The sequence below is a fragment of the Taudactylus pleione genome, unplaced genomic scaffold, assembly GCF_031769625.1.
Source record: "Taudactylus pleione unplaced genomic scaffold, aTauple2 ptg000032l, whole genome shotgun sequence".
Taxonomy (NCBI): domain Eukaryota; kingdom Metazoa; phylum Chordata; class Amphibia; order Anura; family Myobatrachidae; genus Taudactylus; species Taudactylus pleione.
In genome coordinates, this window is record NW_028284434.1 from 26,687,387 (window position 1) to 26,712,682 (window position 25,296).

General features: G+C 45.0%; 1 protein-coding gene across 1 annotated transcript in view; it reads left to right on the plus strand.

The window, feature by feature from the left end:
- The window catches only part of TRRAP (transformation/transcription domain associated protein), a 159,652-nt gene extending 145,674 nt beyond the window's left edge, over positions 1 to 13,978 (plus strand). The window contains exons 68-71 of the mRNA XM_088451971.1: positions 5,447 to 5,631; positions 10,238 to 10,441; positions 11,085 to 11,279; positions 12,630 to 13,978. Of these exons, the coding sequence (XP_088308097.1) occupies positions 5,447 to 5,631; positions 10,238 to 10,441; positions 11,085 to 11,279; positions 12,630 to 12,914 (869 nt within the window). The 3' untranslated portion in view covers positions 12,915 to 13,978. The remainder of the gene's footprint in view (positions 1 to 5,446; positions 5,632 to 10,237; positions 10,442 to 11,084; positions 11,280 to 12,629) is intronic.
- The last annotated feature ends 11,318 nt before the right edge of the window (positions 13,979 to 25,296 follow it).

Sequence of the window (25,296 nt, forward strand, 5' to 3'; positions counted from 1 at the left end):
AGGACAGAGCGGTGCTCCGCACTCGTCCTGAGTTTTTGCCCAAAGTGGTCTCAAAGTTCCACATTAATCAAGAACTTGTTGTGCCAGCTTTTCAGTCACCTGATCTTTCAGCTGGTGAGGCTTCCTTAGATGTAGTCCGGGCACTTAGAATCTATGTGGACCGGACTGCTTCGGTTAGGAAGTCGGATTCTTTGTTTGTCCTCTTCGGTTTTCACAAGAGGGGTTGGCCTGCCAACAAGCAAACGTTAGCCCATTGGCTTCGTTCCGTTATTTGTGAGGCTTATGCACAGGAGGGTTTACCTGTGCCAGCCTCTGTTGAGGCTCATTCCACTCGTTCTGTGGGTCCCTCTTGGGCTGCTAGACGTGGCGCCTCCGCTGTTCAGCTGTGTAAGGCGGCCACTTGGTCTTCAATTCAAACGTTTTCGAGGTTCTATGCGTTTGACACCTTCGCCTCTCAGGATGCATCCTTTGGGCGCCGGGTACTCCTACTCCTTTCAGCACAGGAGCGTCCCCGCCCTTAGTTGAACTGCTTTGGGACATCCCCAAGGTCAACCCTGTGGACCCCCTATGGTCCCTGAAGTAGAAAACAAGAGATATGGTAAGAACTTACCTTTGTTATCTCTGTTTCTACGAAGTCCATAGGGTCCACAGGGCGCCCGCCCTGACGCACCTGGCTTCAAATGGGCTGTGTGGCTGGTCACCGGTTTTCCGTCTCCCATTTCTGTGAGTATGGTTTCTTGTGTGTTCCAGTCTTCCTCCTCTCTGTTTAGTCTCCTCCTCCAGCCTTAGCTGCTTACCAACTGAGGTGCCTGTGGTCGGGGGCGGGGTATAGAGGAGGACGGACCCAAGTGCATCCTGGGAGCAGCAAAGCTTTAACTGCGTGGTGCCCGTGGATCCAGATCCAGCTATACCCCAAGGTCAACCCTGGGGACCCTATGGACTTCGTAGAAACCGAGATAACAAAGGTAAGTTCTTACCATATCTCTTGTTATACAATAATAAGGATTCCTGTTTGGGGATAGGTGTATTAATACAAATAGCTACTGTGACATGTATTGTTTAGTGTTTGTTGATGCCAACCTGCTATTTTCTTAATAACTTGTCCTTTGGGTGGTGCCTCTCTTTCTATTCATGAAAAAATGTAAAGGTGGAGCAATCAATCTGATTTCTTCATTTGGTTAATAATGACTTGACATTATATTACTGTACATTTTTATAGAAAATGAACGTGAAGTTTTAGTGAATAGGCTATAAGAGTTCCCTTTATTGTGCCTTGGAGATTAAGTTTTATACCCTGATAATCCCATATATTCCCGCAGAAAGCAAGAACACCACTGGTGAGATGCGTAGCATAGATTCCCATACGTATACAGACTGTTCTATAAATAAGTGTCTTTTTATAAAGAAATTAGTAATAAATTATTTAAAAAGCTTAAGCTCCTGTAGGGTTATTTATTCCATTACAAGCCAGCGCCTGTCTAGAGAGAGGGTTTTTCCTCGCCCCCTGCTCGAGTTAACTGGAAAGAGAATCCAAGATCTGGCTGACTAACGCAGACAATGCACGTGACGCATAGTGTGCTAATGAGCCTGTAATTATAGCACATCTCAAACCATTTAATCAAGACTCTCCTCTAGCTTGGAATAGAGCCCTTGTTCCAAGTCTAGTGCAAACCCTGCATTTGTACGTAGGCTGGCAGGACTAACCTTAATGTGAAACAGATGCATAGATCAGTGAGTAAAAACAAAGGCTTCCCGCTACATTGTGTGTGGTCCGGGGGCTCAGTACAGTATTCCCCCTTGGGTAGCGCCCCGCTCTATTCCTGCTCAGCCTGCTAGAAATAACGTGAGCACTTCTCATTTTCCTCCATACTTGACCTCATCAAGCCTTACCCAAAACTACATTTTATTTGTAGCATTGTAATTCCAGGAACTGAAGTGTTTGGTAATCCAGATGCTGCTAAACCGGTGATTGTCCAAACAAAGCATTATTCTGCAATCATACCAGTTTCTCAAAACAACATGGAGGATAGGTTAATGCAGTGTTTTACATATAACATGTATATATAGAGGTTCCTATACATCACAGGTTCTCAAACTCTGGGCCTGATTCAGAGACTGACGCTCTGAATCAGGGCGTTTTCTTTTTTGGAGCGTCCTCCTGGCCGCTCGTGAGCGGCCAGGTTGATGGTCGCGATGGTCAAGACCATCACGACCATCGGGCTTGCGACGAGACCCTTGTAGGGTCTCGTGGCCGCAAGCCCCAGAGAGCTTTTGGCTCTAACAGAGCCAGAAGCTCTACACTGACATCACTTGTGATGTCAGTGGGGCCGCCCCCAAACGGCAAGCTTTCCGTCGGGAGCGCCTCCGTTTGGCCGGCCACCCTCCCTGGCCCGCCCACCAAGCGATGGGGGTGGCCGGTCGATGGTGAGTGACAGCTCGCCCCTTTTGGTGCGAGACCCGGAGCGACGGAGCACCCATCGCTAGCCAGGTCTCGTGCATGCGCACGACGGAGCTCAGCGCTTGCAACATGGTCTGAATCAGGCCCTCTGTCCTCAGGACCCCAAACAGTGCATGTTTTCCAAGTCTCCTCACAGTATCACAAGTGAAATACTTAGCTCCACCTGTGGATCTTTAAAATGTGTCGGTGAGTAATGAATACACCTGTGCACCTGCTGGGTGACCTGGAAAACGTGAACTGTGTGGGGTCCTGAGGACCGAGTTTGAGAACCATTGCTATACACTGATAAAACTAGTGAGAGTCATGATGTGCCTACATAGTTTCAGTGGTTCGCTGTTGCAGAGATAATGTTTCCTTACATGGTGCGAGCCTATTCCATTGAGCTTAGCAATTGACATATTCACTTGGACAGAGGGTAAAACTGACCTGAGGCTTTAGGTGCATTTGTGGTGGCTTTTTAACGTGTTTCTATGCACTTCTGACTTGTCGAGCCTTAATTTCTACTTTCTGTTTTACTGTTGACTTACATGACGCATGTCCTGCCTTGTGTTAAACACCATATTTGCATGTTAGAATGCAGTGATGTTGAACAAGCCCATTAGCATCCATTCAGGCTATTCTTAATGCGGCTATTGTGCGTTCGATGCTAGCTGATAATGGTCAACAAGCCCTAAGAGTAGCCTTGACCATTCTATAGGAAAATGGCTTCCATTAAAGAGACTGATGTACTAAGCCTTAAAGAGAGAGAAAATGGAGAGTGATAAAGTACCAACCATTCAGCTCCTACCTGTCATGTTACAGGCTGTGTTTGAAAAATGACAGGAGCTGATTGGTTGGTACTTAATCTCTCTCCAAGGCTTAGTACATCCACCCCTAAATCAGCAAATCAAATAAAAAAGATTTAAGAGTTTAAAATGTTTCTTTGTAAATCCAGCATTACCAAGTACGCCTTTGTACAACCCCTGCTTGTTAAGTACTTCATATATCTGACAGATTCACTTTAAAAGTACAAAATAAATATTTTTAAAGTCCTGTCTCTTTAAATGTATTCCGCAAAATGAATAAGTGGCAGCTTTGTCTCAGCTGCACATTACATTGTTATGGTCGGTAAACCTGCACAGGTAAATATTTTATTACGGCTTATGTTGAACGATGGAACTGCTGCTGCTAATCCCTTAATGCGGATGGTAATCTCCAGATGACAGTCTGTACCTGCTCAGACCTGTTTCTCGTTTTGTATTAGTCACTAATGCAGTAATGGTACAATAATGTAACACAGCATTGTGTATTTAGTCAGACATTAATGTACCATTGACATTTGTCAGCGTGGGAGAACAATGTTTGTTGTTTAGTGAAGATGTGCGCAACCTGTGGGTCAGGACCCAAGAGTGGTCTCCAGATCTGTTCTCCAGGTCCTCTGTTGATCAGATAAGCCATAACGTCTGCTAGGACGCCTCATATTGAGGTTGCAGACCAATGGCAGCCTGACATTTGGGCCCCCCCAATTTACAAAGCTAGGGCACAGCTGGATTAGATGAGACAGGAGCAGTGCCATTGCCCATTCTTTTCAGTTGAGTTTCCATATGTCTTGTACAAATAAATGGTGACTATAGGAATCAATGGAGAAAAATGTAGCATAACTGTGTTGATCCCTAGTGGTTTAGTACTATGTATTCCCATATAGATTAATGGATATTAGCTGTGACGATCTATTGTAAATGCTCTGAAATTGTCTAAGCCTGGGGTCTTCAACCTTGGCCCTCCAGCTGCTGTGGAACTACACATCCCAGCATGCACTGCCACCTTTTTGATATAACAGCATGCTAGAACTATGGCAGTGCATGCTGGGATGTGTAGTTCAACAGCAGCTGGAGGGCCAAGGTTGAAGACCCCTACTCTAAGCAATGTCTAACTAAATAAACTCTTCACAATCGCAAGTGTAGAGCGTAGTCATATTGAATAGAATGGATTTGTTTTATTATTTGCTGCATATTCTAATCATCATCAGATAGGTAACTGTCCTTTAATAGAAATTGACAGGTCGCCTGAATACTGTTTTTTACTTTATTACAACAATTTTGTTGCACTCCCAAAATGGGAACATTTAGGGGTCAATTCAGTTAGCTGTGGGGGGGGCGTATTTGCTTTTGCAGCGGTGTGTAAATCTCAACTCTCCCTCCTCTCCACCTGATCTCCCCCCATACTCGCCCCAGTACTCGCAGATTTTTGTAAGCAGCCTATGGGGTTGTGAGGAGACGTCTGAGAATTCGGAATTACCATAGGAATGTCATATGGCTGCCCTTACTCGCTGGGCGAGCCTCCTCGTGGCTAATTGCATGAACCCCTTAGTGCAGCAAAGGAGATGGTGCAAGTTCCTCGTGAAGCTGATAAGCTCTTGTATGATATATATGCTTTGCGCTACCCCTGTTAGGCAGAGCGCATTTATTTCAGCACATAGCCACTGGAAAAATACAAAAAAAGGCTGAAGAAAACGATTTTGTGAAACACCTCGATATGTATCTGAGCTTCAAGATGGACGAAAATTGTTATGATTAAAAATGGACATTTAATGTGAAACCTATTTGTATTATTCTTAGTAGTTGCCCATTTAAAAAAAATAGTCCTTTTACATTTATATTGTCAACTCGCTGAGGAGAATTGTGAGCTGCCAGGAACCTGTGGTCACACATAACATTTCCCCCATGAGTGTCACAAGGCATTAGGAGCGCAGCTAAATTACTTTCCACAAATAGCGGGCATTTAAAAAGGTGTGTTTTATTTATTTTTTTGCTTGTTTAATATCATCAGATTTTATCTATGAATGCCTTTAGTTGATGTTGGAGGCCAGGTGCTTTCCTCTGCTAATTCCTTGGTCTGGCAGAGGTATTTACTAAGTGATGTGTAGGCCTTCCTGTCTGCATTACTTTCCTGTTGCATTCATCAATTTCCTTCCCACTTCTCTCTCTCTCTCCAAACAATTATTTCCAGTCCCCCGTGTTGTAGCCGTCTCACCGCAGATGCGTCTGGTTGAAGACAATCCTTCTTCTCTATCCTTGGTGGAGATCTATAAGCAGCGCTGTGCCAAGAAAGGCATCGAGCATGACAACCCCATTTCACGTTACTATGACAGATTGGCCACAGTTCAAGCGCGAGGGACTCAAGCCAGTCATCAGGTACGGAATCTCTGATTAATGAATCTGGAAGCCTCACTGTACAAGCATTCTGCACCCTGGTCTGGTATAATCATCCTGTGGTATGCATTTCCGTTCGCTGTAAATGAGCCCGGCGTAAGATAAGCTCAGTCATCCTGAGCAGCTGGACGGGCCTGTCTGATGATCGCGCGGTTGTATGCTGCGTGAGATGATAGATTCCTGTTATTGTTTTGTGTGTGTTTATTACAGTTCTTTAACTCCTTCTTCCGTTCATTGTAAGTCTCTGGAGTCACGATTTTAGTTTGTGCATCTAACTTTAATGCACCTAAAGCATTAACTTAATAGACTGCAAAAGCAACAGCACCACCAGTAGACCTTGGAAATAAGATCCACATAAACGTTGGCCAATTGAGTATAGTAAAGAATAGCATTGCGTATGACATAATGTGCACATCTGCTTTACACGCCTCCATGGGGGTTAATAAAACATTTCTCTGTACACTTTACCTTGAAATTAACATTATAAAAGGAGTTTAAATGATGTCTTGATGAATAAAACTTGTGGGGATGTCATTAATGTCTGCTTTTTCTTGAGTAACAAAATAGCTGACACCTAATTCATCATGCCATTCAGTTTTATGCAGACCTTATCTGCTGGCATTTATGTGCAAACCACTGCACAGCATAGCGACCCAATTATGCTTAATTCAGCTAAGTTACCTTTTTTTTTGTCCTGTCCATTTAATGCACTCTCCTAGACAAGTCATGGGCTGTACCAAGAATATATCTTATGCTGGTTCTCTTTACTTCCCCATACATAGAGGACTTTAAAGCCACATGATCTGTATATATAGGCAAATTTTGGCTGTGCACTGTCACATTGAAAGTCTGTCCTGTGAAAGGATTAGCACACAGTAATGTGTTTTACCGATTCAACCAGATCTGCATCTTTTTATTCAGCAAATCATTTCAATTTAGCTTTATTCTGTGTGACTTGCCTGGTTACAGTAAATGCACCTAAACTGAATTATAAGTGTCCCCTACTTACAAACTGTACAGGGCCAAATTGAAGTAGCCGCGAGTTCCATAGGGGGTTGTTATGGGTTCTTAACGCAAACTTTGCTGGTTATTTTCACAACGGCAGTGATGTGCGTTAATTCTGCATTGTGAGACCTGGGTGAGGTGCATGAAGAGTGCCCAAATCTTCCTGAAATCCAAGAAAATGGTAAATTTAGAGAGTGGAACATTACAGTATGTGGTTAGTGGCCATAAGCAAAATACTGAAGGCAGGTAAATGGTTATAAATGTTGATATTCACATTTTGTTTTAATAATGATGGAGAAATGATAGCTAATAAAAGTGTCTATAGCATTTGGGGTACATTAAAGTGTCTTTTTTTGTGATTTTTAAGTTTTATATAGGCAACAAGTTTGTAAGAAAGAAAAAACACTCCCATCTGCAAGTTCAAAAACTCCTTTCCTGTCCATACACCACACCTCTACATACATCCCATAAATAACATTTTCTGGTCGTATTTTACTATTTAAAAATCTTTAAATTCATTGGGGGTATCTCAGGGGTACTGCACTGTGTCCTGACATTTTTGCCTTTAAAATAATGATTTTATTTCCCTACTTTTCACCTACCTGGGAGGTGCGAGCTAAAAGCTGCCATTTCTCCCGTTGAAACCCACAATAACAGTCTAATTGAATAGCAAAAAGTCGTGGCTGCAATCTTTTAACCCACATTAAACAAGTGAATTTGGACTATAGTTTTGTGTTCAATTTCCATTTATTGTTCTATGTTACAGCAGAGGTAGGCAACCCTCGGCTGATCAAAAGATGGGGGATGTGATTAGGAGTTCTAGTCTCACAATCGCTGGAGAGCGGTCTTATAGAACTGACCACTCCTCCTAAAGCCAGCTGGATTCCATTGCCCCCAATGGATGGCGACATTTTCCCTGTTGACATTTTGACCATGCCGACATGGCCAAATTGTTAACATTCTGAATGTTGACATAATGACTACATACAGTGCCTAAACCAAACCTCCCCGTACCCTAATCCTAACACTCCCTTCCCGGGGCCTAACCCTAAACCTTCCCCTAATACCTAGCCCCCCGATACTTACCTTCGGGATGCCGGCAGTCGGAAATTCGGCTCAGATATTCAGTTCGTCGGCATCCTCCACGCCGCGATGCCGACTACATCCCTTTGGGACATATATACAATATGTCTGGAAAAGTGGACAAATCTCAATTATTTTTTTGGGTTTGGTTGGAATGCAACAGTCACCCAATATGACCCTTCTATACCTGCCCTCATTTCTGTATTATATTTCCACTGTACAGTACAAATCCTTTCTTTGGCCTTGCTTTGCCAGAGGCAAGAAATATGCACCTTTTATCCTGTCTGGTCCATCTGTTCTTTGTAACTACTGAATACTGTGCTCTACTCACTGCCTCATTCAACCTGTGTTTATTTTTACCATTGTGCATAAATACCATTGTATGTGCCCCTATTCATTAGGTCCTAGTGACCATTCCAGTAAGTGAATATGAAAATAACCATTATAGACTTCCCTCTGCTGTTCTTTCTCTGCGCTGCCAACCCAGGGTCAGGCTGCTGTGTTAAGGATTAACATTCTGCAGCAGAGCCGGGCTGAGCTCTGCATAAATAGCAGATTAATGCACAGCCTCTAGTGAGTTATGAGACCTAGTGGCTTAATATGACATAAGTGTTAATGCCCAATAAAGAGAGCAATTTCTCTAATTGAAGCAAATGGCTTTTATAATAAAAAAGGAAAACCGGCTTCTAGTGCATGACATTTCATTCCCCATTCATCTCTCAGAACCCACTAAGTGCGTTTGTCCTGCCCACACTAATGCTTATGAAGAGCACCGTCAGCCATAGAGCCTTTTGAAATCAACCTATTTTTACCCACTAATATGTCTCCTGCATTTATGTATCTTTCTATAGAAACGGCAATAGGCAGCTGTTAACAAGCCAGATTTTAAGGATTTATCAAACACTGCACGGTTAGATCCATCAAACTAAGGGCCTGAAGCATAGCTGGACTCTATAGCACAGCCGCTGTTGCCGGCTTCAATGATCCACAGCTGCATCAGATCAACTGTGTGAACATGGGACATCTGAGTTACTTAGGATGTCTGGCAAATTCACGCGGCCAGGGCCAGGGAAGCTGCGTCCAAGCATGGAGCCAATGGCTTCGGCACACCCAGAAAATGCCCCCCGTTTTCTGGAAAGCTCCCTAATGCCACCCGCAAACTCCAGCAGCCTGTCAATCGTGCTGCAGCTTTGGGGCACTGCGACCGATATCGCAGAAATAGAATTGCACATGCGCAGATCTGCAAACATCAGAGAATTACATAAATCTGGGAATTAGGCCCTAACTTGGGTAGCCTCACCTGTGCGCTAGAGCCAGTGGTACTATTAAAAGACACGTTTCTAAACATACACTGTTTATAGCTGTAACGGGCTCCGTACGGCATAGAGTTCTGTGTAATGGGGCACAGCCACTAGCAGACTGTGAAAAGACCGCACGATTACGACATTGTAATCGTGCAGTCGTTCCACAGTTTGTGCTGTGCCTACACTGAACGATCAGTCGCTCAGTGTAGGCACCCTCCCTCATCCCTGAACATGGCCAATCTGTCGTCATCGGCAGATTGACCAGCATGTTCGGGCGATGATGGATGTCAAAAACGACCAGCGGGAGCGCGCATCGCTGGCCGTTTTTGAAATTTTTATGGCCGATTTGTGAATGATTAATTAAATGATTGGACGGGTAATCGAGTAGTGGATACCCGCCTTTAGAGAGTGAATTGTAATACAAAGCTTTGTGCTGGAGCAGAGATGAGCAGTCTGCAGTGCAATCTGGAAGGGTTTTTGTAAAAGTGATGGTATATATGTCAACCATACAAAGATTATATTAGCAGTGGTGATACAGACCAGGCTCCTTTTTTTTTTTTTTTTTTCTTTTTTTAATTACCATTTCATTATAATTTAATATTAACCAATATAAACAGTTTGCTATTAGTAAAGATAGAAAGAGGCGGAGTTGGGAGAAAGATAAGTGCTGAGGACGGGATGGGGTGACACACAGGGGGTGAGGATAAAGAGTTGGGAGAAAGATAAGTGCTGAGGACGGGATGGGGGGACACAGAGGGGGTGAGGATAAAGAGTTGGGAGAAAGAGAAGTGCTGAGGACGGGATGGGGGGACACAGAGGGGGTGAGGATAAAGAGTTGGGAGAAAGAGAAGTGCTGAGGACGGGATGGGGGGACACAGAGGGGGTGAGGATAAAGAGTTGGGAGAAAGATAAGTGCTGAGGACGGGATGGGGGGAAACAGAGGGAGAGTTTGATTTTAATGAATAAAGTTTCCTGAAAATATGTAAATAACACTATTGAATATTTTAATGGATGATGTAAGTTTGCAAAAGATTGTTGTAAAAACAGAAACGGGAAAACCATCATTGAGTTTTTTAGGTTTGCAATTAGCTGCAGGTAATAACTAGTCTGTCTTATTCATCCCGAGGAGCTGGTGACAATTCTAGGTTGCTCTCTCTGATATAGCTGCAGTCTACAATGGTGTCGTCTTTTTGCAGGTCCTGCGTGACATCCTGAAGGAAGTGCAAAGTAACATGGTGCCACGCAGTATGCTGAAGGAGTGGGCACTGCACACCTTCCCCAATGCCACAGACTACTGGACCTTCCGGAAGATGTTTACCATCCAGCTGGCTTTGATCGGCTTTGCGGAATTTGTCTTTCATTTGAATAGGCTGAATCCAGAGATGTTGCAGATTGCACAGGTGTGTGGGGTATTTGAAGAAGCAGATAATCTTCTGTTGTTTGTTGATCAAACCTCTCCAGCCAACATAGCTGTACAAATCCTCCTTTAATTACACATCAGACTTTACCCTTTCAGCACCAGCTGCTTGTGTACTGGGTCCCGAGTACGAGGTCTGTGCTTTGGATTAGACGTGTGATGAAATATTCCTTTTGCAGGTTGATGTAACAACATTTAAGGAGTCACAGTCATGAAATTACATTGAGAAGAAGTAATTTGAAAAAAATATATATATTAGTTTTCATCTTTCTGGTAAAGTGTAAATCCAATTTTTTTTATTTTGTATCTGATTATTCTTTGATATTCCACAATTTTTGAGACTGAGCTTACTGAGCCAATTTGCCAATATCTCTTAGTAATAGTGTATTGCGTGTTACATACAAATGTTTTAAAAACAGCAGACCATCAAGTTTTTAAACTCTTCGTAAACTGCAACTGCACCGATGCAGAGGAGGGCAAAACAGAACCCCGTGTGAGGGTTACCAGTATTACTTTTTTCTTCACTATCCAAACAAAAAGTTTTTAAAAAGTTATTGGTATATATTTGCAGTTCATCTTAAACTGCATTGTGTTGCGTTAGTAATATGAATTTCTTCTGCTTACAGGACACGGGCAAGCTTAATGTTGCTTACTTCCGGTTCGATATCAATGACGCCACCGGAGACTTAGATGCCAATCGCCCTGTCCCGTTCCGACTGACCCCGAATATTTCCGAGTTCCTCACTACAATCGGAGTATCTGGTCCACTGACGGCTTCAATGATTGCTGTCGCTCGTTGCTTTGCTCAGCCAAATTTCAAGGTATTACCAAGAGAGCATGGGTTCACACAAAGAGAAACCAAGTGTATGGTTTGCTGAGATTAGTAAAACTAAAGCTTCCTTTAATTTTTACGTTTGTATGGATTGGGGGGGGGGGGGGGGTGGGAGACAATAATGTAATCACTCCTAAAGTGACTTTGCATGAAATTTTATATCCTGCTAACACAGAAAAAAAACATTCTTAAAGGGAAACATTGTTCAGATAATTATACAGTTAAGGCAGTTTATTTATTTTTCTTGACTTTGGATATGAGAAAATGATCCAATCTTAAAAGTCGGATTTTGACATGAATGGGGGCCATTTAAGTACAATGGAAATAAATAATCTACCAAAACTCTAGAAATCTTACAAGGCGGATTTATTCTTTAGAGGAGATAGTGGGTGTGTGCTTGCTGCAGTTGTACACTCCTCTGTCCCAGCATGCCCTGCCACAGTTTTGCCATTAGGGAATGATAAAACTATGGCAGGGCATGCTGGAATGTGTAGTTTCACAACAGCTGGAGAACCAGAGTTTGGTCAGGCATGGTCCAATGTATTACTTTTCTCTCCTTTGCCTCAATATTTTTATCCGTTAATAGAAGTAAGAGGTGATGATGCCAATGAGTTGTTTATACCAAATAATGGTCCTACTTGGCAGCTGGAATGATGATGCAGTACATTATCTAATTTCACCAATGCTATTCTAAACTTCCTGCTCAGGAAAGCAGTCATGCTGGAGGATTTAGTTGGAATAAGAGCAGAGCCATCCAATCATACCAGCTGCTTACGTTTCTGGCCAAATTCATGGCAGCTACTTCCAAACAATTCTGCTGGAAGACCATTCTGGAGCACTCGTTATTACAGTTAATTATAGCACAAAGAAAAACTGCAGAAATTGATTAATTGTTAATTAACGGCAGTACTGGGAATTATTAGGTTCACCAGTTCTTGTTGAAACAAACCCCAGCGCGCTCTCCTACTAATGAATGGATGGCGCATGTTGGGAGTTGTAGTTGAGCATCAGCCTGGGCCTCAGATTGTTTTATATTACTGCAGGGCGTTTTTTCTAGCTACGAAAAGGTTATTTTTATTTGTAAGTGGTAGATCCATCATTAATATAGTAAAGTTGTCGTCTTTCATAGCTTATTAAAAGCACTATTTAGAATCTCTTTCGATTTTAGGTTTGTGTTTTTATGAACTGAATCTAGCGCGCACATAAATGTGTCTTGGCTTGCCGGCAGGAATCTGCTAATGGGACCTGACTTGACCTTATTGCAGTTAGCCAGATCCCTCCTCCCTGAGCTGTTTTACACAGCCGAGTATAATTATCCAATTTTCCCCTTTTCGCACAGGTTGACGGCATCCTTAAAACGGTTCTGAGGGATGAAATAATTGCCTGGCACAAGAAGACACAAGAGGATACCTCTTCTCCGTTATCGCCAGCCGGGCAGCCTGAAAACATGGACAGCCAGCAGCTGGTTTCGCTGGTTCAGAAAGCTGTTACAGCCATCGTTACCCGATTGCACAATCTGGCCCAGTTTGATGGAGGGGAGAGCAAAGTTAACACATTAGTGGCCGCAGCCAACAGCCTGGATAACTTGTGTCGCATGGACCCTGCATGGCATCCCTGGTTATAATAGCTGACATATATTGTTCTTAAACCCTTTACTACAAAGTAGGCCCTCTTTGGTACCATGAGGATAATGAACTACGCTGTGAGGGTTTTTTAAAGCTGTGAAGAATAAGAATATATTATTTTTATGTTCATTTGTTGCTTTGTATAACTTTTGGGTTGTGCCATGTTACTGAACTAGCCATCGTTTAAGCCAAGCACATCCTCTGTTACAGCCTCTGCTATCTGTTTCTGAAAGAGTAGTTCTGGTTGGGTAATACTGCAACTACAAAATCTTTGGTGGGCTTTTAGGGTCCATCTGCTGGTCTCTCTAAGGAAGCTAATCATGTTTACAGAACGTTTGTCATGGCTTTTAGTAGTCATTTCTTTTTACAACGTGAAAATTGATTTTCTTGATGCTTAAATACATTTCAAAGCATTTAAAATAGCAGAGGATGAAAAGCGCAAAGGGAACCCTGTACAGACACACAATAAGTCTTTATTCCCTTGCTAATGTGATATCGCATTATATGAACTAGGGGAAAAAAATTTGTGTGTGTTGTAAAATTTTATACTTTTTAATAGTGCCGCATCCACACTTCTGTAATGGAATCGGACCTTTAATACGTTTTTGCTTTAGAGACGAACTGTTAATGCTAAGATAAAGTTTAATTTCTTCCACTTTTTTTTTTTACAAGACTGGCCTGTACAAAATAATATATCATGTATAGTTTTTCTCTCTTGTTACATAAAGTGCTGTAAAGTTGTGCTGTACGAGCCACGAGGCTTCTCTGAGCAAGCAAAGCCATTTGTTATGTGAATGTACATTGTACTTAGCGCCGCAGAGGGAACTTACGCAGAAGCAATGCAGACCTGAGATGTAAGGAATGTGGAAACTTGTTTTATTTTCAATGTTGCTTTATTTACTTGAGAAATTCTGATAATTATTTTTGTTTATCGCTGTAATTTTTAAGGAATGGCCGCGCTTCTGTCATTCCCCGCAATGAGCTGTTTTATAAATGCCAGGTATTAAGAGAATTCATTCTTAAAGGTATTTGTACATCAGTTTTCAAAATAAATATTTTGGAAAATGCCTCCTGCAATACGCCTGTATCTCTATTAATGCTTGTGTTTGTAGTATGTTATATTACACTGTTTGAAACTATGTATCCACAATTGAGGTGATTACAATACTACGTTTTGGACCCATCCTATGGCAGAGTTGTCCCTGGACTTCTGTTACTTATATTGGGGGAGATGTATAAAAACTTGGAGAGAGCTAAAGTACCAAAATGATAGAAGCTGGTTGGTTGGTACTTTCTCTCTCCAAATTTTGATACATCTCCCCCACTGTGTAGTCCACTATGGTATTCACAGCAGTTGGGGATGTGACGCATGCTCTGCTCTCACTGTGCATGTCCATCTCATGTAAGATTGCTATAACATCCCTATAATCAGGGACACAACACAGGTTATGTACCCGATTAAAACCAGGTGAAATACAGACTTGAAGTCAGTCAGCCATATAACTTGTGTGATTCCCTGATTAAAGGGATATTGTAGTCTTTGGACAGATCATAGTTCATTATTATATAGATTCTTTAAATGATGTTAAATATTGGGTTGTAGCTCACTCTTGTCATTGTTGCAAGGAGTAGAACTACAGTGTAGTGCCCCCAATCCTCACTTTATACGACCTATTTGTACATTCCGTGTTAACATAGAGTTGCCAATATACCGTTTAGTACACCGGAATCTAAATCTACATCCTTTTGTCTACCATGAAAACCTGCGGTTTGCAGTCTCTGATTCCAGTACAGCATCCAGAAACCTATTCCAATAGGTATCACTGGAGCCTGTGCTCCTTTGGTAAAGCTACAGGTACCAGTTAGTGATCTCCAAGAGAAGTGTAGGACCAAGCAGATTGCATTTGGAATTACTGTATTCGACTTCTTAAGCAGAGTTTATTTTGAAATCTGTGGTCACCTTATCCACACCTACTGATTGAGTCTCTTCATTTTTCTCCCACACCCCCTTTTTGTATGATGTGTGTTCAATGCAAACATGTCCAGTTTTCCTACCTTGCTTCCAGGAGGGACGAGGGGGGTTTTACACGTGCGCTCCTGTATGTGAATATATGCTGCGAGGGGAAAAAAATGGGTTATTTGGAGAAAATGTATGTATATATGATGGTGGGTTGAGGGGTGAGAGGAATGGGGTGGGGGGGGAGGTGGCAGGGGAGGGGAGGTGGGAAAGCGGAATTGGGGTGGTTATGTAGTAACAATGGATGGCGTGTATTGGTGTTTGTCTACTGTGTAGGTGTTGTTGGTGTGTAATGAAAAGCCAGACACTTGAGATCGAATCCAACCTGTTTATTGGTGAGTCACAGTGCTCCCCAGGCGGTTCCGTGAATGAGATTGGGGTTGAGTAGCGGGTTTAGTGATTTCCTGGTCAGGGAGTCGGTGGGCCCTTTTAGGGGGCTCCTTTCCGTGCGGCCCTTACTTCTGCACGTCCCCTTTGCTGGACCTATGGTCACAGTCTTAGAGGACCTGGATAGTGATGATGTCTATGAGAAAGTCCCGTAAAGTGGCAGTGGCGGCGTCCCGCACTGATGTTGTAGTTACCTACCGGTAGGTTGTAGTCTCTAGTCCTTGCACATATGTCGTGTACTCCGGTATTGGTCCGGTGGTCACGAGCCCGCAGGGTGTGCCGGACGGGCGCTCGTCACTGCTTCGAGACGGGGGATGATGCGGCGGTCCGCGTTCGTAATTCTGTGCCACCTTGCCGTGGAGTTGATGATGGGTTACAAGGTGGGGTAGTTCAGTAGTCCTGTGTGGGGGTGTGTTGCCTCCAACGCGTTTCGGCCTTAAGACTTCTTCAAGGAGTCCAGGGGTGAGGTGGGTGATGCTGCAGTCAGCAAAAAGTCGGTGGGTTCATCACTATCAAGCCCTGCCATACTCTTTACACCCCAAATGGTAGGTGCTTGATGATGCAATCCATGTCATGGGGGTAGGTAGGTATGTATATATGGATGGTTAGAGAAAGGGATATATTAGTAGCACTAGGTATAGTGTGTGTGTGTGTGTGTGTGTGTGTGTGTGTGTGTGTGTGTGTGTGTGTGTGTGTGTGTGTGTGTATATGTATATATATGTATGTGTGTGTGTGTATACAGTACCAGTCAAAAGTTTGGACACAGTTTCTCATTCAATGGTTTTTGTTTATTTAAATGATTTTCAACACAGTAGTTTAATACTGAAGACATCAAACCTATGAAAGAACACATATGGAATTATGTTGTAAACAAAAAGTGTTAAACAAATCAAAATATGTTTTATATTTTAGATTCCTCAAAGTAGCTCCCTTTTGCTTGGATGACAGCTTTGCACACTCTTGGCATTCTCTCAATCAGCTTAATGAGGTAGTCTCCTGGAATGGTTTTCCAACAGTCTTGAAGGAGTTCCCAGAGGTGCTGAGCACATGTTGGCTGCTTTTCCTTCACTCTGCGGTCCAATTCATCCCAAACCAGCTCACTTGGGTTTAGGTTGGGTGATTGTGGAGGCCAGGTCATCTGAAGCAGCACTCCATCACTTTCGTTCTTGGTCAAGTAGCCCTTACATAGCCTGGAGGTGTGTGTGGGGTAATTGTCTTGTTGAAAAACAAATTATGGTCCCAGTAAGTGCAAACCAGATGGGATGGCATGGCGCTTCAGAATGCTGTGGTAGCCATGCTGGTTAAGTGTGCCTTGAATTTTTAATAAATCACCAACAGTGTCACCAGCAAAGCACCCCCACACCATCACACCTCCTCCATGCTTCAAAGTGGGAACCACACATGCAGAAACCATCCGCTCAGCTTCTCTGCGTCTCACAAAGACACGGCGGTTGGAACCAAAAATCTCAGATTTGGACTCATCAGACCAAAGTACAGATTTCCACTGGTCTAATGTCCATTCCTTGTGTTTCTTGGCCCAAACAATTCTCCTCTTCTTGTTGTTGATCCTCAGTAGTGGCTTCTTCGCAGCAATACAACCATGAAGGCCTGATTCACGCAGTCTCCTTTCAACAGTTGATGTTGAGATTTGTCTGCTACTTGAACTCTGTGAAGACTTTATTTGATCTCTAATCTGAGGTGCTGTTAATTAGCTGTTTCTGAGGCTGGTAACTAATTAACTTATCCTCTGCAGCAGAGGATAACTCTAGGTCTTCCTTTCCTGGGGTAGTCCTCATGAGAGCCAGTTTCATCATAGCGTTTGATGGTTTTTGAAACTGCACTTGAGGATACATTCAAAGTTCTTGAAATTTTCCATATCAACTGACCTTCATGTCTTAAAATGATGGACTGTCGTTTCTCTTTACTGAGTTGAGTGGTTGGTGCCATAATATGGATTACAACAGTAGTCCACTGTAGTGGTGTCCACTGTGTACTAACCCTACCTCTGCACAACACAACTGATGGTCTCAAACACATTAAGAAGGCAAGTAATTCCACAGATTGACTCTTGACAAGGTATACCTGTTAATTCAAAACCATCCCAGGAGACTACCTCATGAAGCTGATTGAGAGAATGTCAGGAGTGTGCAAAGCAAAAGGGGGCTACTTTGAGGAATCTAAAACCTATTTTGATTTGTTTAACACTTTTTTTGTTTACAACATAATTCCATCTGTGTTCTTTCACAGTTTCGATGTCTTTAGTATTACTCTACTATGTTGAAAATAATTTAAATAAACAAAAAACATTGAATGAGAAGGTGTGTCCAAACTTTTGACTGGTACGATATATATATATATATATATATATATATATATATATAATCCAGCAATAGACTGCACTCAGACATATGCAAAAAGTGTATTTCTTCTGGTGTGTAGGTGGGACTTGGAGGACCGGACACCAACAGCAAAGCTTTTTCAATCCCAGGATGCTCCGGTCCTTCCTCCTATACCCCGCCCACAGCCTGATGGCAACTCTGTTTCAATGGTGTCCGACAGGAGCTGGATCACCATTTTAACAGTGGGGCTGCTATTAAGCAGTCCAAGCTTATTTTCATGATTTAACTTTCATTTATTTTACTTCAAGAGCAGCAAACGCGAGACAGTCCTTTGGACGTCTTCACTGCTGCTCCATCACCCCTCCGCGGTGCCGTGACACCAGCCCTCGGCTAGGTACTCCCAGCAGGACCTCTGACGGGGACCTAGCTAGCAAGGCTCCCCAGACTGCAGCCGGGACTCAAGGGCACATGTAAGGCAGTTCCTCGCTAATGTGCAGTCTTGCCTCCGATCTTGGAAAACAGACCGGGGGCGCTGATGTGGACACCGGTTCATCCGGGACTCCACTAAACCACCATGGCAATTCAAACACTGGCGCAGGGCGCAATTTAAGGCGAGGGGACCCGGTGGTTAATGTCAGCACAGGGAAGAAGGTGCTCTCCCTGTGGCCCCTCCCCCAGCTCAGGGCACCATTCCACTGCGGTCTTGCTGCTCCCTCATCCTCCGCACCTTCTGAGAATCACAGCAGCCATTTTCTACATTCAGGTCAGTCTCCCTGTATACCTCTCCCAAGGGCCAGTTTATACAGCGCTATATCCTACCAGCCACTGCTGTCTGTGTAGTTTATTTTAGTGCCCACTGCAGTTACTGTATATTGCATATTCTGCATCGTATGTGACTTGTGCTAGCGCTGCTGTCTGTTTCCTTTTTTTTCCCATAACTCTGCTTATATCTTTCCCTTTATTCCACTATAACCCTGGCATGCTAAGGTATAAGGGGGTTCATCGTACCTCACATCTCCCTATATTTGTGAGGGCTATCACATACTATACATTGCTGTTGCACACTACACTGCGCCATATTGCACATCTGAGTTGCTTACTGCACTGTGCCAGATTGTGTTACATTTTTTCTTACAGCTATGTTTGGCAGAGGCAAGAACAACAAGCAGCCTGCTGCTCCCTCTCTGGTGTCTTGTAAGTCCTGCGCAGCAGGCTTAGCGTCAGAGGACCTCATTCAGGAAGGTCTTTGTGCATCTTGTAATACTGCCCCGGGCCCATCAGCCCCTGTGTCCTCTCCTCAGGACCCAGCCTGGGCTACCTTTTCACAGGTGCTGGCAAAAATTGCGGACCACCTAGCGGTCCCTGTGGGTAGCTCCCCCTATGGGATGGCCGCAACAGGTACTCCCTGCATATCCTTTGCCTTCCACATGGGTAGACATTTTCTACCTCAGTGCAGAGTCTGGCGGTTACCTCTACAGCTTTTCAGCAAATGCTGCAAATGGAGAGACGCTTACCTAGTAAACCTACTAAGCGTGCTTTATCTTCCCACTCCACCCAGATACCACCTACTAAGCGTGCTGTGTTATCTTCCCAGTCCACCCAGATACCACCTACTAAGCGTGCTGTGTTATCTTCCCAGTTCACCCAGATACCACCTACTAAGCGTGTTGTGTTATCTTCCCAGTTCACCCAGCTATCAGATTCTGAATTATCATCTGGGGAGACAGAAGACACAGACCTCTCTCACTCTGACTCCCCCTTGGGAGATGGGGAACCCGCTCTGAATTGAATATACCTGCACTTGTGGGAGCTGTAAAATCAATTTTTCAAATAGAAGAGACAGAGGGCCTGATTCAGAGCCGGACGCTCTTTCAGAGCGCTCGCTCTGAATAAGTGCCCTCCATCTCTTTTTTTAGAGCGGCCTCCTGGCCGCTCGCATAGCTGTGGGTGGCCACCCACAGCTATAGCGAGTGGCCAAAAAGATGGTCGCGATGGTCAAGGCCATCGCGACCATTGGGCTTGCGACGAGACCCTTGTGGTAGGGTCTCGTCTGCCGCAAGCTCTGGAGTGCTTTCGGCTCTATCAGAGCCGAGAGCACTCCCACTGACATCACTTGTAATGTCAGTGGGGCCGGCCCCACCCTCCGTCTGGCCAGCCACGCCCACCAAAGGGGGCGTGCTGTCACTCACCATTGACAGCACGCCCCCTTTGTAGCGAGACCCATAGCGACGGCTTGCCCGTTGCTATCCGGGTCTCGCGCATGCGCACGACGGAGCCGCATCCGTCATGCGCACTGGGCGAACATCGACCCACTTGCGAGTGCTCAGCGCTCGCGAGCGGGTCTGAATTAGGCCCAGAACCCGCTCCTAAGAAAAAAGAGCCAGTATTAAAGCGACAAAAGGTAAATTTACCAGAGTTTCCTCACTCTGATCAGCTATCTGATCATATGAGTGAGGCATGGAATATGCCGAGTAAAAGATTTCAATGTTTAAATTCCTTTTACCCTCTTATCTTGTAACTGCACTGAATGGGAAGCTCCCCCAGCAGTGGATTCCCATGTGACACGTCAGAATGCTACCTTACCTATCCATACTGCAACCTCCTTAAGGAGACTACAGATAGAAGGATGGATGCTTGTCTAAATTCTATATACTCTCTTGCAGGAGCTATTACTCATCCTGCTATGGCTATGGCCTGGGTGGCTAAAGCCATTGAGAGTTGGCCCTAGAAGAGACCTTTCCTTCTGATGCTTCGAGGGAACAGCTGTCCTACATATCTCACATTAGAGATGCAGCCTCCTATTTGGGTGAAGCAGCTCTGGATAAGGCTCTCCTAGCTTCCAAGTCATCTGCCACTTCTGTAGTATATTGCCGTATTTTTTGATTCCGCTCATGGAAGGCAGATTTGGACTCTACAAAGGCATTGGAGTCTCTGCCTTATTCTGGGGACATCCTGTTTTGCCCAGAATTGGACAAAATCGTGACTACCTTGGCCGCTTCCAAGACTGCACTCGGCATATAATGCAAAGCCTCGGATGTCATCCTTTCGGTCCTTTCGCCCACAAGGAAAAGCTAGAGGTCAGTCCTTTCCAAGGCATCAGGCATCAACTAAGGCCTCCAAGCCTAAGACCAAACAGACCTGGGTGACTGGATGTCCACCTACCAAGTCTGAGGACAAGTCTTCAGCCTGACGGGGCGGGCCTCTCCCTAGGGGCTCCCATGGTGGGAGGCCGACTTCTTCAATTCACCCAGTTCTGGCATCGGATGCCTGGGAAAGAGAAGTGGTCTTCCACGGATGTGCCCTTTCCTTTTGGAGGCGACCCCCCCCCCCCCCCAGCAGTTTTTTTGCACAGGACTTCCATCGGACCCAACAAAGCCTTGCTGCTCCAGAAGGCCATTCAGTCCTTACTGCTCTCAGGAGAGTAATAATGCCGGTCCCCTCCTCACAGTGGGAAGGGCTATTATTCTGCCTATTTTGCTTAGTTCAGATGCCAACGGGTCTCATCGGCCTATCCTCGACATCAAGTCTCTGAGCAAGTTTACCCTCCACTCTATTTTCTTCTTCGGGGCCCATGGGGGTCCACAGCAAATACGTTGGGGTATGTGATTGGAGTGATCCAGGCACCAAACAGTTAAACGAGCTCTCAGCTCCCAGGATGCCCTGGGTCCTCTCCACATCTACCCTGCTCCCAGCTATAGGCAGTCAGTTCTTCTGTTTAGTGCGAGGAAGCACCACATGGACAGTGGGACTCCAGGAGCATTCCCAGAGATGAGCACAGGAGAGTTCCACTCTCCGCCTGAGCAAGCGGCATGTGCTTACTAAAGGGGGGCAGAAAAAAGAAAATTGCCCCCCAGCACACTGCAGATAAATCAAGAATACTTGAATCCTACATGATAATAGAAATTCAGAGGTATTGGTTTACATACATTTGCAAATATATGAATAAGCGCTGGGCCAACGTCAAGGCTCCTCTATACCAGCGTCCCTAACATTAAGGGGTTCACATCCGAGAAGCAAGGCACCCCAAAAAATTCCAGCCAAGGACCATCCCCAGGGCATCACACAAAAAGGGGAAAAAGGTGATAGTGAAGTGTAAAAGGAAAGGATAGATGTGTAAAGATAAATCAATAAGTGTTAATGATATGTAAAAGAATTAAAATGTTCAGTGTAAACCCCGCTCTTTACAAGCACCTGTAGCATATCATTAAGCTGATTGAGCAACTACCATATTTTTTGCTTGCAGTTTGGAGGCATGAAGGGAGTCAGCATTAGGAGGATGGGCTGATCCTTATAGTGCCATGTGGAGGTTATTTTGGGGTACCGCCAAGGTAAGTTAGCTCTTAGCTCACACATGTACTGTTATCATGCAGTACATCAATTTGTAATTATATGACCCAGAGTGGGTGCTACTATTATGTAGCAATAATTATTTTGGGGTGAGCGTTTGGGAGTGGGGCCACCGGGGTTGTTCTGGATGGACCTTTCTCATGGCATCACCACTTAATTCACATAGAATATTTTTTCACTTCTCTATTCGTTTGTATATTATTTATGTCATTTTAATTCTTTTACATTTCATTAACACTTATTGATTTATCTTTACACATCTATCCTTTTACACTTCACTATCACCTTTTTTCCCCTTTTAGTGTGATGCCCTGGGGATGGTCCTTGGCTGGAATTTTTTTATCTGCAGTGTGCTGGGGGGCAATTTTCTTTTTTCTGTGTTCATTGTAAACCCCACCCTTTACAAGCACCTGTAGCATATCTTTAAGCTGATTGAGCAACTACCATATTTTTTGCTTACTAAGGGGGGGACCTGAAGCAGCTAAGCGTCCGGCAGACGCCTGTATCGCGGCTCCATCTACCCCCGCTGGCGCCGCAACACTGGTGTGAAGCCAGTGATTTTGGCAGGGGCACAGGGCCCTGGACTGCACTGGGTACAGGGGATGCAGGTAAGGTGGTGGCTGCCGTTGACGCCGGGACCACATGGCGGTCCGTCCTCTGGCGGTGGAGACTGGCCGGGGGAACGCTGCAGTGAGGAGCCAGGTAGACTGTCTCCCACACTAAACCACCAGGACGTGAGCGACCCTGACAGCCAGGGACTAGTTGGCAGCCATGTCAGTGTGCCGGGTGGAATCATGCAGCATAGGGGAGGTTTCGCTTTTCCCCGGCGGCCCCTCCCCCAACCCTCACACCGGCCCAGTTTAAGGTTCCCACGTCTGGGTTGCTCCTCCCCGCCTCCCTCAATACGAGTCAGCCAGAGATCGCTCTCAGTGGCTGTACACTCAGGAGGCTGGATCAGTCTCGCTGTATACCTCTCCCACAGTGACAGGTTATTACAGAGCTCTCTATCGTACTAGGCCTGAGGCTGTTTGTAGTGGAGCTTAGATGGCATATGCTCATATAGGGTGTTTTATGCATTGCATGTGAATTTGAAATCTGCTGTGTGTGGTACTGCCTTTTATGTCTGAATAACTGTCAATTTGTACCTATCATTGCTGTTTCTCCCTATAACCCTCTACTACAGGTGTGTGGGGTAGTTGGGGTGAAGCAAAATCACATGTGTACTCAGAACTTGGCATAAGAAATCATTGTTATGTCTAAAGTATCTGAAAGACGAAGCCCCTGTGCTGGGGTCTTGTATGGTCTGCAAAGCGGGGTTATCCCTACAGGATTTCATACAAAATGGATTATGTGGTCACTGTTTCAAAGAGTCACCACATCATTCAAATTTACCAGCCTCTGGACCAGAACCCCCTTGGGCTTCTTTTTCCCAGATTATGGCACAAGTGGCGGAATGATTGGCAGCGCCAGAGTTGGGGTACCTTCAGCAGGTGCAGCCGCCTATGTTTATGCCCCCTGTTTCCATCTTGAATGGACATGTATGCGCACTCAGGTCGAGGCATGGCATCATCTTCAGCTTTTCAGCAACCGCTACAAGCAGCTAGATCAATGCAGCCAAAGACCAGAAGGCGTTCGGCCCCTCATGCATGCCAGGCCACAGACTCTGGTACATCCTCTGAGGAGGAGGAGGTTCATGATTCCTCTCAGGAGTCTCTCCGGAGAAGATGAGGATAATTTTTCTGCAGCAGATCTCCCTTTTTTAATTAGGGCAGTCAAAGCTGTACTGAACATAGATGAGGGTCAGTCACCGCAAAGAAAGGCGCCGGTATTTAAGTGCCAGAAAGTGGTCAAGGCTGAGTTCCCCAAATCAGAGGACCTGTCGGAGCTTATGGGGGAAGCATGGAATTCTCCGGGTAGGAAATTCCATCTTTCTAAAAAGGTGGCAGCCTTATACCCATTTCTATCAGAGGAGTGTGCCAAATGGGAAATTCCGCCGTCTGTAGACGCACATGTGACACATCTGGTAAAGAGTGCCATGTTGCCCATACTGTCTGCATCCTCTCTAAACAAATTCCACAGATAGGAGACTTGAAGCTTGTCTTAAGGCAGTCTTCTCGCTCTCAGGAGTGGCCACTCGCCCAGCTATGGCTTGGGTTTCCAAAATCATTGAAGAGTGGATGAATGCACTGGCAGAATCTCTGCCAGAAGCGTCCAAGGAACAGCTGGAGATTATTTCCTATATCAAGTAAGTAGCGTCTTATCTGGGAGACGCAGCGTTGGATGCTGTATACTATCTTCCAAAGCATCGGCAGTCTCGATTGTGGCACGCAGAGCCCTGTGGTTAAGGGATTTTAAAGCGGATGCAGGGTCCAAGAAGGCCCTAGAGTCCCTTCCGTTTATGGGAGGTATTCTGTTTGGCACGGAATTAGACAATATTGTGGCTGCAGTGGCAGCCTCTAAAACGGCTGGTCTACAGCATTTGTGAGCAGACCTAGATGGTTGTCCTTTCTGACTTTTCGACCGCAGGGAAAGGCCAGGGGTCAGCCCTCAGCTAGAATCAGTTCAGGCAGAAGACCGGTGTCTAAGAAACCCTGGCCGAACAAGTGTCCAGCTTCCAGGTCCCAGGATGAACCAGTGGCCTGATGGGACGGGCCTCCCCCTGGGGGACCCCAAGGTAGGAGGCCGACTTCTTCGTTATCCCGGTTCCAGAGAATCAATTACGGGAAGGGTTTTTATTCCAACCTATTTTTGATTCAGAATTCAAATGGGTCCTACCGGCCTATTTTGAACCTAAAAGGGCTCAACACAATCAGAGTGCCCAGGTTTCGTATGCAAACACTGCGGTCGATTATGTTGACAATGGAACCAGGGGATTTTATGGTGTCCTTGGATATCCAGGATGCGTATCTGCATATACCGATCACCCTGTCCCACCAGCAGTTTCTGCGGGTTGCGGTAGGGCACGAACACTTCCGGTTTCAGGCACTGCCTTTTGGCTTGTCGACAGCTCCATGGGTGTTTACCAAGGTTATGACGGTAATGATGGCATGTCTCAGACGCCAGGGCATCAGGATTCTGCCATACCTGGTTGATCTGTTGCTGGGGCAGTCTCCACAGGAGTTACGGTATAATTTGGGACTGATGGTTTCCTGTCTGCACAATCACGGCTGGGTCATAAACTGGAAGAAGTCGTCACTTCTTCCAGTACAGCAGATGGTGCATTTGGGGGCACGCTTGGACTCCTTGGCTCAGAGGATATATCTGCCAGAGGCAAGATTGTGGCCCTGCAGT